Raw genomic sequence first — 15,523 nt, forward strand, 5'->3', positions numbered from 1 at the left:
TAACTGAGAAGGTGACTGGTACACAAGATCAGAGAGGACTTAGAATCCAAATAGCAAAGTACTGGAATAATTCTGGGAAATAATAGCACTATGTAAAGTATGTTTTCTTGAAATAAAGCTCAAGAGTATTCAGTATACCCTCTATTCTGATGGATCATGTGAGGACAACAGTATTTTATGTGTGTTTACTTATTCCCAAGTACATATGCATTTGACTACAGTCTTGGAATGTAATCAGTTGTGTGTCTTCTCCAAAATAAATAATCATGGCCAAAATCCTCTTCTGTAGCTATGCAAATGGCATAACGTTTGGAAGCAAATAGCCTTAAGTGAAGAAGTCACTGTAGATATTATCATTTGCATGTTGACTCAGTACAACTCAATATGCAACTAATAAATGTCTATGGAAATTTCTTAACTTGGGGCAATTCACTTCCAAAAGCTATGTGCTACAGCAGCATAACTGAGTAAGAAGATTTGAGCCATTGTGTTCAGGTGTGTGTAATCACTTAAACATGACAGAAGTCATGAGCTTATATGTATGACTACCATGTTTCCCCGAAAATAAGACAGGGTCTTATATTAATTTTTGCTCTTAAAAACACACTAGGGCTTATTTTCAGGGTATGTTTTATTTTAGTCATGTCATCTTCTTCTGGTTGCTGCACAATGGTGGAGGGCAGGGTTTCACTTAACTGTGGCTTATTTTTGGGGTAGGGCTTATATTACGAGCATCTTGAAAAATCATACTGGGGCTTATTTTCAGGTTAGGTCTTATTTTAGGGGAAACAGGATATATGTGGATCAGATTAATTAATCATATTTGTGGTGATGCCGTGTGCAGGCCTTTGCCATGATTTAAATATTTGCTCAATCCAAACATAGATAGCATTTTACACACGCTCCAAATTTTAGCTGAAAATGATCAAACATCTTTCAGTGAAACACCTTGCCTATGCAAGGAATGTTGTTGTTCTAGTACCAGTAAACCTTGTGCATCTCCTTTGTCCATATGGTTCTGTATTTGCACCATGCTGAAAAAGTCAAAGCTGACATAATGGGAGAACAAGGAGTTGCTGGGTCCAGAAAGCAGTAAAGGATGCATTGATGGATTCCATATTCCTAGGCCTCATAGCTATTCTATAAATGTCTCTTCTTCTGTATGAAAGCCAGTGTGGTATAGCAGCTAAGCTACTGGATAAGAGCTTTGTATGTCCAAATCCCTACAGAGCCATGAAAACTCACTGGATGACCTTGAGCTAGTCATTTCTCTTAGTCTGACCTTCACGGGGTTGTTTTGAAGATAAAATGGGGAAGAGAAGAGCCATGTATGCCACCTTGAGCTCATTATGAATACTACTGGCTTTATTTTAACCAACAGCTCCAACCATTGACTTCTTTCACAGTTGCCTGTGAGTTTCTGTAAATGACTTCAGTTTGTGTTTCTGTTGAATTGTTGTTGCTTTTTATGAGAGTGTGAAAAAGTTAGGAAACAATGTACAAAACCACACAGGGCTCTTAGTAACAATTTCTCTTTGTGGGGTGAAATGCCCAGCCATTCTTTCACTCCCTTGTCATTTTCTATAATGAATACTTGCTCTAACTATAAAAGAGCAGTTGATTTTAAGGTAAGTATATTTGGCTGCTCTGGGGACTTTTCTTCAGACTTGAAGATCTATAAAGCAAGCACATGCAATGTCTGCAGGGCATATCTCATGTTGATATTTGGACTGTTTCTAATTATAATGAGTTGGAAATGATTTGAACATCGAGAACCATGCTTTTACAGTGGATGTGGTCAAGTGGGATTAACCATAATTGTTGAGTTTACAGAGTTCCAACTGCAAAAAATAAAAATAAAAAGGCAGTGTGCTATCTGCCTTAAAACAATTACGAGGACCACAAGTGTGTGTTCCCAAAAATTCCAGAGGGCACAAACTACTGTCAAGAATCACCAAAAATGTTTTATTGCTTTGAGTTTGTTGCTAATGATGAAGTCTTCAGTTTTACACTTCTTACAGAAGCAATCTCTTTTAGCATTAAAGTTGTTGTTTCCTTTTTATCATCAGAGTGTCCTAAAGACCTGAAAGCCTTAGTTACCGTGCTCCTTCGCAATTGTTAAAATCAGTCAGAAACACCAACTTAATGTAACCGTGCTCAAACAAGTCAGATGGCAACAGCCTCTATGAGGATTTTTTTTGGTGGTTGCTTCACAGATGTATCAAAACATGAGGATATCACACCCATTTAGCAGGACTTGAAAACAGCAAAATCTGTAGCTGCTTTTTTTTTAAAAAAAGTTGTCTTGATGAAAATCATATGTACAAACAATGCTCAGGTTACTGTTCCTTAAATAAATTCTCTTTTATGTATATACTTACAGATAAATGAAATAATTTTGCTAAGACCACATTTTTACGTGAACCAACTTGATACTTTTTGGAGTAATACCCAAGTTGTAACACAGTTGTCTTTTTGTTTTCAGACTTCTCCAAACTTTGTAATACATTTCCAGTCCTTTAAAAGAAAAACAAAATAAAAATCCCTCTTTAATTTTTTTTCATCTTTCATCTTTATAACCCTTTCATATCTGGAGATACAAACAATTTTTTTGATACAATATCATATCTAATTGCTTATTAAGAAGTAACCTTATCTCTTTTCTGACTATTATGCTCAGAAGCACAGGGAAAACTAATCTGAGATATCTTTTTTAAAATATATAATATCAATTTTTTATTGATAGTTAATACAAATTAAATTGACTTTCAGACAAATTGGGCTATTGTTATTTAGGCTGTTATGGCTATTCTGGATTTGGAATGACCACATCAAATACCTAAGAATGGGATTTGATGTATATGGTTTCCATATAGGTCAGTATACATGTGCAGAATTGAAATCACCAGATACATAAAACTTGATCATAAATAGACCATTCAGATAGTGCTTTAGAACAAGGTGGATGAAAATGAATGATTTTTTAAAATCAATTTGATTTAAATCACAATTAAAAATTTAAAAATAGTTTTAAATGGTCAAAAAATCCATTTTTTAATTTCACTTGTGATTTAAAATCCACCCTGTTTCAATAACATTTGAACTGACACTGACATATTTTATTATTGATTAGGAATACTGGTGCTCAACCTGAATGAAAGAGCACCGATAATGTTATGGTTATGATGTTTATACCACTTTTAAAGAGGAATGATCAAGAGAGTTTACAACAAATCAAAACATTTGTATAAAACCATGCTATGAACCACAACAGGCTATTTATAATAGAATCAAATGAGAAATATCAGATCTTTTCTGAAGTGAGAAAGAGAAATTTAAATTCAGATCAAATTATCTGACTTCACATTTCCCCCTCCATGAAAAGATCCACCACCCTTGCCCCTTCAGATTCAGGAAAAGGGAAAACTTAAGGGCCACAATTGTGGAAAGGGCAGGTACCCCTGGTTATATAGCCATCATTATATAGCGAGCATTGACAAATGTTACACCAGTCCTGGAGCTGATGTAAAGAGCTTTCCTGCCAGCTACCAGTAGGAGAAAAATGGAGATTCTTAAAAATATAAAAATAAAAACAGTGAAAGAACAGCGAACATTAGTCTCCTTCTATTCTGGACTGATGGGAGACTGTTGGGATATATGTCACTGTCATCCCCCATCTTCAGGTTTACAAAATAGGTTCAAATAGAATTGCTCTCTTAAAAGGCCAGATTGAAAGATTTCCTCACAGTGGTTTGCATACATCAGTAGGAATCATATCAAAATCATTTAAATTGGTTAGTGTTTCCTTTACAAATCCTACTAGAAGGGCACTGGTAAGTTTTCTCCATATTAAAAATATCTGTGTGAATTCTTTAATATGATCTGCCTTGAATAGAGTTATATATTGTTCATGAAACATGTATGAAAGTTATGAAAAATTATTGCAGATTCTGCTTATTAAAAGTTTCATGTTCGTTATGGTATTGTGAAACTGATTAGGAACTTTGGTACATTAGCAAATGAAGAGTTATCATTTACTAAAAGTTGATTGAGTGAATTATTTATTTACTCTTCCATTACCATCCAGGAGCCATTATCACTCTTGGAAGATTTAACATACGAGTCCAGAATTTCCAGTTATGGCTGTAAATCTATTGCAAAGGATTATTGTACTGTGAAAAAAAGTGGTATTCAGATTTGAAATCCATTGTTCCTGTTAAGAATTGACACCATATGGCCTCAGAAGCCCTGGTTCCATAATCCTGACCACACTCCAACAGTGTTCCTATCATGATACATTTTACTTGGTTTACCGTAATTAAATGTAATGAAACACATCCAAATTTCATCCCTGTTGTATACAGCGTAAATGTGACAATTTCGATTCTGATTAATTGTTCAGAGTTTCCTAACTATGAATATAATGTATTAATATGAGAATATGGTCAAATCTATTTTTAAAAAAACTTGGTTGTGTTATTATGGGCTGTACCAAAAGGCACTTAACTGGCTAAATTATGCTACAGCAAAACTGAATGCTGGATTATTTTAGTCCGTAATACAAGCCAATTTCTTATTGAACAATCTTCTAGCAAACTCCATGGCACCCAAAAGTTTCACATTGTACTGAAAAGTGATACTTCATTGGTCAATAGAACTGCAGCTTATTTAAATGTGTTGCAATCCTTACAAGCATAATATGATAAAAAATATAATTCAATTTAAACCATTTGAGCATAAACTAATAAAATTCCTTGAAAACGCTAATGCAGTGAGAAATTAATCCAACCTGGCATTGCAACAGAAGCCACAACAAATAAACATGTCTGTATGAAATATGAGCTTGTGTTCTTCTCCTTTGCTGTTTAACAAGGGTAGGACTAAAAACAGATCAATCACAACAGGGAAAATACTGAAATTGAAGCTGTAGTGAGAAAGAAGTGGTCTGCTAGTTGCACAGGGAGCTGTATTGCTTGGACTAAAGCAGTGAATCTGAGTACAAATTGTCAAGCAGACCATTTTCTATCTCTTGCTGAACAAAAATTAATTAAGATGGGCAGGATTTCTGTTCCTTTCCTTTCTAAGAAGCTGCAATGATACTTGAAGGCTTCATGATTCAGAAATGAAGTGCCACCAGTCTGTCTGTAATGATTCCAAATGTGATGGACTCCACAACCACTGAACCACAGGCGTAACTCTCACATTTCCAACAAAAGGGTGGCTCTGGAGTCCAATTTGCATGAGAATCTTTCGGATCAATTAGTTCCATGTCATTCAAACTTGAAAAGTCTGCTCAGATGCTATTTATTTTGTTTTCAAATTCATATCTTGTGTCTTCCTCCAAGGAGCTCTACAGCTACATAGTGATTGTAACTTAACAATGGATAATTTCTCTTTGTTGTTTGCATATCAAAATAATGTTCACATTGTATACATTGGTATGCAAACAACAACCAGAATTGTACAGGTTGGCATTATTTATTTATTTTATTTATTTATTTATTGGACTTATATACCGCCCCATAGCGCTACAAGCACTCTCTGGGCGGTTTACAATTTTTTGATTATACAGGCTACGCATTTCCCCCCCCCCCCAGCAAGCTGGGTACTCATTTTACCGACCTCGGAAGGATGGAAGGCTGAGTCAACCTTGAGCCGGCTACCTGGGATTTGAACCCCAGGTCGTGAGCACAGTTAGAGATGCACTGCAGGTGCCACAGTGGGTCAGTCCTAACCAATCCCCATTCATACCAGCCAGGTCACTTACTGGTCTCCATATGGTGCTCAGCTCCAGCGCTGTCATTGTAGTGCCAATTGCAGAAGCAGCCTGGCCAGCCCTTCCGTGCCTTCCCACACAACCAGCCACTCATTGGCTGAGTAGGGAGATTCCCCATCTTTGCCGCAGGAAAACAAATAAGAAGTGCCCATTTCTAGTTGGCATCATTTACCACATTTTCCAGTTTGTCTGCATTCTTCTTAAAGTGTGGTGTCCAGAACTGGACAAGGTAGTCAAGATAAGGCATAACCAGTGCGAAATAGAGGGAAACTAGTATTTTATGGGATTTGGAGACTTTACTTCTCTAACTTCAGCCTAAAATTGTATTTTCCTTTTTTCCATGCGCTTTACACTGTTGGCTCATATTCAGCTTGTGATCTACAATAATTCCAAGATCCTTCTCCCATTTAGTATTACTGAGCCAAGTATCCTCCATCTTGTAACTGTGTGTTTGGTTTCTTTTCCCTAGGTGTAGAACTTTGGACTTATTCCTGTTAAATTTCATTTTATTGTTTTCTGCCAAGTGCTTGAGTCTATCAAGATCTTTTTGAATTTTGTTTCATTGTGTTTCCATATGTCTGACAAAGTAGACATGTCCATGGAAGCTTACATTAAATAAAATAGTTACTCTTTAAGGTTCCATATGTTTTTTTTCCTATTTTGTTGTTTTTTTGGATTTTGCCTGATATGCTTGCACAGATTAACATAGCTACCTCCTCCAAAACTGGAAAGTACCTAGTTGTTTATCCTTCTATAAATTTCATGAGTGTCTCTGTAGCAAATTGTTTAATGTTTGTTATCATTTTACTGAAGATGAATTACCTCTTGGCCCATTCTTCCAATATCTGAATTACCGCCATTGCATGATTGGTGGGCCTCAGGGTAAGAAATATTGACTTGTCGAACATAGTCTGGTGAGTTGTAAGAATAGTAAAATTAAGCAGAGGTTTCAACCCAAATCTATGCATACCTGATCTATCTATTCTACTAAACAGCCTCAGTAGCATACTGTATTATATCACAATCCAGCAACAATTCAATTTATTATACCACAATCCAGATGTTACATATACAGGAATTTTAGATATACACGTAGACCTCATATGAATTTTGTTCACTACAATTTCAGAGATAATTCCACCTGTGCAGCTTCACTGCAAGCCATGGTTTTGACTCATGCAGCACAAGGAACAGGGAAACTCATTCTGAATGGGAGCAGCATGTTCACATCAGAGTGCCAACGGAATTATGGAGCAAGAGCTGGGGTTTTCTCCTTAATCTTTTATTTAAGAAAAATATGTGTGTTGTTTGGATTGCAGACTTGTACTTCATTGCATTCTATATATTTTTTTTACTGATCAGATGCCAGGCATGGTACTGAGTTCACAAATCCTGTGGCAGAAAGGAAGAGAAAATGTTTTGGCTGTTCCCATTCATGTGGACCACATTAATTGCCTATGCCTGTCAAAATAGATTTTTTTTTTGTTCTTGCTTAAGGATAAAACTGTGTGACACACATACACATCTGTTGTCATCGTCAAGGCTATAAAAATATTGCTGAAAACAAAAACCAGTTGTCATTTTTAGGCTTTACTTTTACTACCTACTTTGTTACTGAAATATAAAGCCAGGAATGGGTGCAGTTCAGACCAATTTCTACATTAATGAATATCATTAGCAACTCTCAGAATTATCAACAGATTGTGATACTGTAAGATTTTAAAACAAACAAACAAGAAAGGTCTTTGTCCCAATGAGATTGTAGCTGAAATTCTGACTTGAAGAGTAGAAAACCGAGAGTACATTTTGGTCACAATACAAGTGTTATAAAAGTTAAATAAAACATGATTTCCTTGGTTCAGAAAGGTCATTTTCAGTACTTTTATAGCCTGGGAAACTTATCAAGATGAAAGGCTCAGGTGTAATGGTTGTAGAATGGTTACTAGAATGACCATATGTTCCCCCCCCCCAAGAGATTCTTAGGCTTCTAATGTGGGAGCAGGAATTTGTGTAGAAAAAGGACTTTCAGCACATGGAGTTTCTATAGCGAGCTATACTTCCTGGAATTCCCTCTTCTGTAAATCTCTTACAGTTACAGAAGCCCTGTCTTCTTTTCCACCTTCCCAAGAAGGGTCTACAGATCCCACAGGTCCCCTCAGGGAACTGCTGTTCATAAACTGCTAGTATAAATAGAACTGGAAACTACAGACATGTGCTCTGCCACATAGTTAATCCTGCTGAATTTACTTGGTTTAATGAAAACACAAATCTACAAGATTGCAACTCACATTTACAGAGATGCCCCAGGTGGATTCCTTCTCTGTTCTTGTTTGTAGTTTGACATTGCACTAGTACAGGAAGCTGGCAATCAACCCCATCAAATCCCCTATGGGAGTTACTGGGATGATGTGGAGACTCCCAATTTATGTACTAGGAATGTAAATCCTCACTTGTCTCATCCTTGCACAAAGACAAGTAATGGCAGCATGCTTCCTCTCACTGGCAAGGATGATGGGGAATTTGCTAGCACTCTAGGCAAAGTTATTAGAACAGCAAAAATATTTTATGTCATACTGCCCACTTCTGTACAAAAATATACAGTTTGCACAATTGTGCAAATGTAAAATCAGAATTCCGCTTCTTTGTCTAAGAATTTGAAGCACTAAATAGGTTGTTCCTTTCTTTTGTAAATATCACTGTGTGTCTTTCTGTGCTTGCAGCATGCATGTGTGTGCCCATGTGCACACACTTGGCTTCTTAAAGAAAAAGGACACCTGAGACATTTTGTACAGTGGGAGAAAAGGAATCTCACAGCATCTCATCATGTTGAGACATTAGATACTGATGAAGATGAGAAATGATGCAAGTGCCACACCCACCACAACATCTATTAAAAAGTGCATTAATCAAATATATTACACTGCAGTCACATGGTCAATCATGTGCATGCATAGAAGTACCACTTTCCAGGCATGACACCAACCTGCTGTTGATCCACATGTTATCTTGGTCCCAAAGAAACAATTGTTATAGAAAACAACATTAAACATATTTTCCTACAAAAAGCTAAAACTGGTTGTTTTCTTCTTGTTATGTGATATAGCAAGAGACTGTATGGTACGACTACTTCCATCAGGCAACCTAACATAACTAGAAAACTACAGAGATAGTTTTAACCCAGTTACTAATAGATTTTACTGTATATTGGGCCATGCATCAGCTCTGATTTATGGCAGCTCTTCCCAGAGTTTTGTAGCTATGCAATACTCAGAAGTGGCACAATGGGACTGTGCAACTTGCCCAAAGCCACACAGGCAATCTTCTCTCCCAGAAGGGACAGGGGTAATTGAACTCCTGATTCCTGGCTCCATAGCCAGTTGTTCCAACCCACTGAGCTACCCAGACGGCTATTGAAAATGTCAAATGCCAAAAGCTAGAAGGGCAACATGACAGATAATTATTTAATGTTTATACGTACTAGGTGCCTGCTCATTCAGCTGTAATCACTGTATGCCAGCTGTTCCCCACTTTTGGCCCATTTGCTTATACAGCTCTTGCAACCTGCAATATTAAGTATTTTATTTTATTTTATTTTATTTATTTATTTAACTTCTATGCCACCCACACTACCCAAAGCATTATAAATGACCTCAAATGTGAGTTACTGTAAATGCAGAAATCCTTCAGTCCCACACCATCCATTGCCAGCACATTTCACAGCCAGGTAGCCAGGGAAATAGAACTGTCTTGACAACAACTGAGACAGCCATTATAAGTCCAAACATGCTGTAAACTGCAGCTTCCATATATGAACAGTGTACCTGGCCAGTAACACTACAATGGCTAGAGGAGGCTGTTGGGCTGCATGCATCTGAATAGCTGAAGATGCCTCCCCATCCCAGTGAAACTTTGCCTATAGTTGTTTCAGTGGTGCAAAGCTAAACATATTTTATTAAAAACAGACCAAAACAGTTTTTTTCTGTTATCTGAGAGGGCAAGACAATGTAGGACATCAGACTTAGCTTAACCAAACTCCAGAACATCAAACATGCTTGCCAAAACTGCGTGTATCAGCCTTATATGGCTGAGAGGTTTAGTTCTTATCTAGATATCCTATGAAGAATACGGAATAAAGTGCTTACCACTATTTCTGCCTGTTGAGATGAATCTGCCATTCTATTGACATATGCTATAGATTTAATTTAATGCTGTGGTTCAGATGTCTCTTTTGATAAATTTCAGCGAAAATCTGTGCTAAGAAAAGTTGAGCTGTTTCAATATTTACAGAATTTAAAATGCAGGGAAAGGGGAGGAACCATGGTAATTGAAACAGCATTTGTGTATATAGTTGCCGTGAAAATCTCTGAAGCTGGTGGGTTGGTTGGTTAGTTGTTTTGGATATTAACAGGATTTGAGTTAGGTTTTGAAAAGATCCATCTTAATTCTAACTTCTTGTGTTAATTATACAGTAAACCCTTTCTTCCCCCACCATTAATTATGACATTCAAAATCTTAGACCTGAACCATTCTCATTTTACTTCTTTTATTGTATTGTAGGCATATTGGCAATTACGTCAGTGGAAATTGGAGTTGTAGCGGTAAAGTCCATTAACAGCAACTATTATCTAGCCATGAACAAGAACGGAAAAGTCTATGGATCAGTAAGTATTAGTCTTCTTTCTTGGTCCCACCCCCTACTGTTCTGCAGTAATCCCTTTTGTTCTCACTAGTGATTTCTTTGGAGATAATAATAATAATAATAATAATAATAATAATAATAATCATCATCATCATCATCATCATCATCATCATCATCATCATCATCATCATCATCATCATCATCATCATCATCATCATCTTTGAAATGCAGAACTGGAGGGGGCCTTATGGATCACCAAGTCCAGTCCCTCTCAAGGAGGCACAGTGGAAAATTGAACTCCCAACCTCTAGCTTCATAGCCAGAGACCTAATCCACTGAGCTGTCAGAGAATCTGCTTATCAGCTGCCAGAAAAATATTGATTTATCATTGCTCCCATACAAGCTTTGCTTTATAATAGTTCTGATATTTGTCAAATTATCTATCATCTGCCACCATGGCTTTCTAGTGTTTCAGATGGGGATTTTTTAAAACCATACAGTACCTGGAAAAGTCAGAGATGGAATCTGTGACCTTCTACATGGAAATAATATGTTCTATTATTAAGCTGTGGACCTTCCATCCATTTTCGTTTTGTCTACTCCCTAGGCTGTCAAACAGAGAGGTTTTGACCATAACGACTACCAGATTTCTTTAAAGATTGAGATTCTGAGGATTGGCTCTGGAGCTTCAGCATACAAAGCACGTGCTGTACCAATGAATTGTATAGCCCATCTTTTCACAGTGTATTTCCGTCCATTCCCCCTTCAGGAGCAAAAGCCCCATGGGCAGCTCAAAGAGCGACAGATAACTTTCTTGTATGCTAGTTCCACCTGTGAGTTGGAAGGGTGAAAATTATTTCAATATTTTTATATGTATTACCTGGATTAAATGGGCAAAAATATAATGGTAAATGCAACTGTATTAGAAATCCTTCCCTCCACTCAAAAAAAGTCCCCCCCCCCCTCTCATGGGCATGGCCAGTGTTTCTAAAATGTTCTTTTTATCAGTTTATCAAATTTAGCCTGGTTTGTTTCCTAAGGGTAATAAAATAAAATTACGTAATATGAAGGCATGTCTGCAGTAGTCAGTTATTCAGAATTTGGATTTGGAATCAGCTTGGTTAGCTTGGGAAGCAGAAGAGAAATATGTCCTATATCTGAACCATTCAAACTAGCAGGAACAAAAATGAAAATAACGCAAATAAAGATTGCAGTTCAATGCAGGAAAGTCTTCCCCTCTGAATTAGTTTGTGGCCATAGTTGCGAGGGGTTACTAGGCTTTTTATTCCACTTCTAAGAATTATGAAGTAACCAATTCCAGATTCACTAGCATAACTGCAAAATGTGTTTTGTAGGTTCAGAGTCCAGTGGATCAAAGGTGCAGTGTGTACAAACCTGGACATTTACATCTCGAGCACAATTGTACGAATTTCTGTTCAGAAAAAGATTCCACTAAATTCAATATGTCTTAGATCAGTGGTTCCCAACCTTGGGCCTCCAGATGTTCTTTGACTTCAGCTCCCAGAAATCCTGGCCAGAAGAGGTGGTGGTGTAGGCTTCTGGGAGTTGTAGTGCAAGAATATCTGGAGGCTCAAGGTTGGGGACCACTGTCTTAGATACTCTTACATTTTATATATATATAAGTCATAGTTTAAATGGACATAAACCAGCACATAAACCTTGGATGGAGTGGCAGCTCCTCTAAGTCCTCAATGGGCCAATGAAGGAGAGGCAGAGAAGGAGGGGCAATGCTTTATTCAGATAACAAAAGTTTACAGAGAAAGAAACACTAGCCTGGAAGAAAAGCACTAAGAAGTGAAAGGTGCAAAAAGCAACTGAACCTCAGGCCACAATGCACTGGGTCTTCTGTCCTCTTGGATGGAAGGCAACCTAATCCTAGGGCTTCTTGGGCCAAATGGATTGGCCTCATGCACAAAATTTGACCCAAAGGATGGAAGTTTCCTATACCTGATATAAATAGTAGTCAGTTCTTTGTGGCAGCTAACTGAAGTAGTTGCTGAACTGAGAGACCTCCTTTAATGAATTCTGTTTACTCCTGGTCCTCAACCAAAACAGAGCAGGTTTGTTCTGATAAAGTGACAGTATGACCATAATTTTTGTTCAGTGTTCTTTATCAACTTAACCTTCATACAACTTTGAAAGTACTGTAATATGGACAACTTTCCATGTACTGTTTTAGTAAGGTAAAAGGTAAAGGTTCTCCATGATATATTAGTCCAGTCGTGTCCGACTCTAGGGGGCGGTGCTCATCCCCGTTTCCAAGCCATAGAGCCAGTGTTTGTCCGAAGACAGTTTCCGTTGTCACGTGGCCAGCGCGACTTAGATGTTTTAAATACTTAATAGTACTTAATAGTGCCATGATAATCAGAAACAGAATTGTGATCATCATCCCTGTATTTCATGTCTGGTAGAGCAGAGCTATGGCTGCAGCCCAACTGCTTGCTTAAATTCATTTCCCAAATTCACAGCAGATACAAGATTTGACCTCGCAGAAGTGCTGAGACCATTATGTCATAGCAACTGAACAGGACTTCATCTGTATATTACCCCATAGTGAACAAGCACCCTCTAGTCTAGGCAGCATACAGCACCCAGGACATGAAAACTACAGACATAGCACCCAGGACATGAAAACCACAGACATAGTGGTTCTTTTCTTTTTACACTGCATTTGATTCTGATCACAATTTATCTAAGAACATCCAAATTCTAAAACGGCACCTGCCATTTAAGTTTTTGTAGGTGCCTGTATTAAAAACAATCAATTTTTTTAAGAAGTCTTGCTGGACTTTTTCAATCTTTTGATCTATTAAAATGTCTTACCAAAAACAATAAAAGATCAGTGAGAATATGTAACAGGATATTTTGTGCAGCAGCCTTTTCTCTGAAAGAGGGTAGCTAGCCCATGCTAGGTAGTATTTAGGTGAGCCATTAAGCTTTCTTATCTAGCTTTGCTTTTATTGCTTCTAATATAACATGTTCCTATTTATGACTGATGATTTTGGCTCCACTGCTTTTGATTTAAATCAACGGTTAACATTTTGGTTATTGGATAGTGCTGTGCCTTATTCTCCTATGTAAACCGCTTTGAGGTCCCTTATTAGTAAGAGCAGCTAATGGACTGAGCGGACCTCTCTCCAGATTGTGGGTTGTTTGCTTTTGTACATGAGCCACTGCTGCGTGTGAGGGCTGAAAAACAGAATGTAAATGTAATCAAACTCCTGAATGAGTTTGGCAGCAGACATTGGCCCGTAGCCCAATTCTTCACCTATTTTTTTTATATTGTATTTTATCTCAAGAAACATAGTGTTCACCGCATTCAAAATAGTAAGGAGGGAATCCTCCATTAATAGAAAAATAAACTTATCAGAGACTTATCTTTCCATTTACCAAAAGCCAAAGGAAAAGTGCCTGCATACAAAAATATATTTTAAAAAGCTATGTTTTCCAAAGGCTTTCCTGTTTACCATAGCAAAAACAACAGGATTTGCCATTATAATGAGCTATGGTCGATTGGAATTGAGATCGAAATACCAAAGGGTGAGACTCCTCCACCCCCCCCTTTTCCCCCCTCTGATATGCAGAACATTTTGTACCTTAGCACCCAGGTTGTGTTAGAAAGCTTTCCAAAAATGTACCAGTTAGAATTTTCATTCCCAAGAAGACCTCCAAAAGGTGGACACAGAGTGGAATGGTATAGCAGTTTGTTTGTTTTTTTGTAAGCAGATGTTTCTGAAAAAATAGCCTCAATAAATTTTTCCTAAGAAACACTCTGAGACTAGCTTTTTAATAATATATGAGCCGTGTGCAAAACATGTGGTAAAAACTAGTAATGACAAAATCGACTAATTTTGCCTTGATGTCCATCTGAACTTCTATGCAATTATCCATGTCTACTTATCATATGTCTGTTTTCCAGTAAAAGAAGCTAGAACCAGGGCAGATCCTGGAAAAAAAAACAGAACAATGAAGTCAGATCAAATATATTTTGAACCTAGACATTTGACATTTGTTTATGTTTTTAAAAAAATAGACAGGAGCTATGAAAAGTATTTAATAAGAGAGTTGCCCAGACTGTTGGTTAATCAGTTTACCAAACGTCTGTAATATATGGGTATCACATGTGGCTGTGGAGTGCATTGTAAGACAGCACATCATTTTTAAAATATCAAATTAAATTAATATCAAGTCCAGAAAGGTTGTTTTTTCATTGGGAACACACTTAGAGATGCTTAAGGGATTCCAATGGAAACTGACTTGATATACCGTATTTTTCGCACCATAAGACGCACTTTTCCCCACAAAACAGGGGGGAGGAAAGTCTGTGCGTCTTATGGAGCAAAAAAAAACAGATTATATTTTCCTGTTTTCTTCTCCTAAAAAAATGATGCGTCTTATGGAAAGGTGTGTCTTATGGAGCGAAAAAATACGCTAATTCCCCAGATATATCATAACATAGCTGTCCACAATATTTTATAATTTTCCTAATATTACAATGAAGTTCAAGGTTCTAAAATGTTGTCAAAAGGAAAGCATGTTTTGAGAGAAAGCATATGCATTTAAATGCACTTTTCACACAGATTTTCAAAATTATTATTAGCAGGTTCAGAAACAAGACAAATTGGACTTTGTGTGAATACACATTAGATACAGAATGGCCCATTTATGCCCAGCCATAGCACATGGGAAGGGAAAAGTTAACCCTTCCCTTTCCAGCCACAATTCTCCATAGCACATGGGAAGGGAAAAGTTAACCCTTCCCTTTCCAGCCACAATTCTAACAAAAACCCTGCCTTTCCTTGTTCCAGCTGGACTCTTCCAGGCTTTGTGCATTGTGTGTGAAGGGGGCTGATTTCCATTGCGATCATGCTAAGGTATCATAATGAGATGGTAAAGGTTAAATCAACAACAAAGAGATGGGGCACAAACATGGGGGGAACCCCAAACAAATCCCAAAGTGACACAAAATTATAAAGGGCAAGTTTATTTCTGTGCATACTCAAAATTTTGCAGAGCTATTCCTTTCTGAAATGTGTACAATAAAATACACCCATTACATAATCATAATGGAGAAGAGATGTATGTCA

The 15,523-nt window shown here is 37.3% G+C and overlaps 1 protein-coding gene across 1 annotated transcript in view; it reads left to right on the forward strand.

The window, feature by feature from the left end:
• Positions 1–15,523, forward strand: part of FGF10 (fibroblast growth factor 10) — a 127,100-nt gene that overhangs the window by 99,740 nt on the left and 11,837 nt on the right. The window contains exon 2 of the mRNA XM_020783575.3: positions 10,334–10,437. Coding sequence (XP_020639234.3) covers positions 10,334–10,437 — 104 coding nt within the window. The remainder of the gene's footprint in view (positions 1–10,333; positions 10,438–15,523) is intronic.

The sequence above is a fragment of the Pogona vitticeps genome, chromosome 2 (genome assembly GCF_051106095.1).
Source record: "Pogona vitticeps strain Pit_001003342236 chromosome 2, PviZW2.1, whole genome shotgun sequence".
Lineage (NCBI taxonomy): Eukaryota > Metazoa > Chordata > Lepidosauria > Squamata > Agamidae > Pogona > Pogona vitticeps.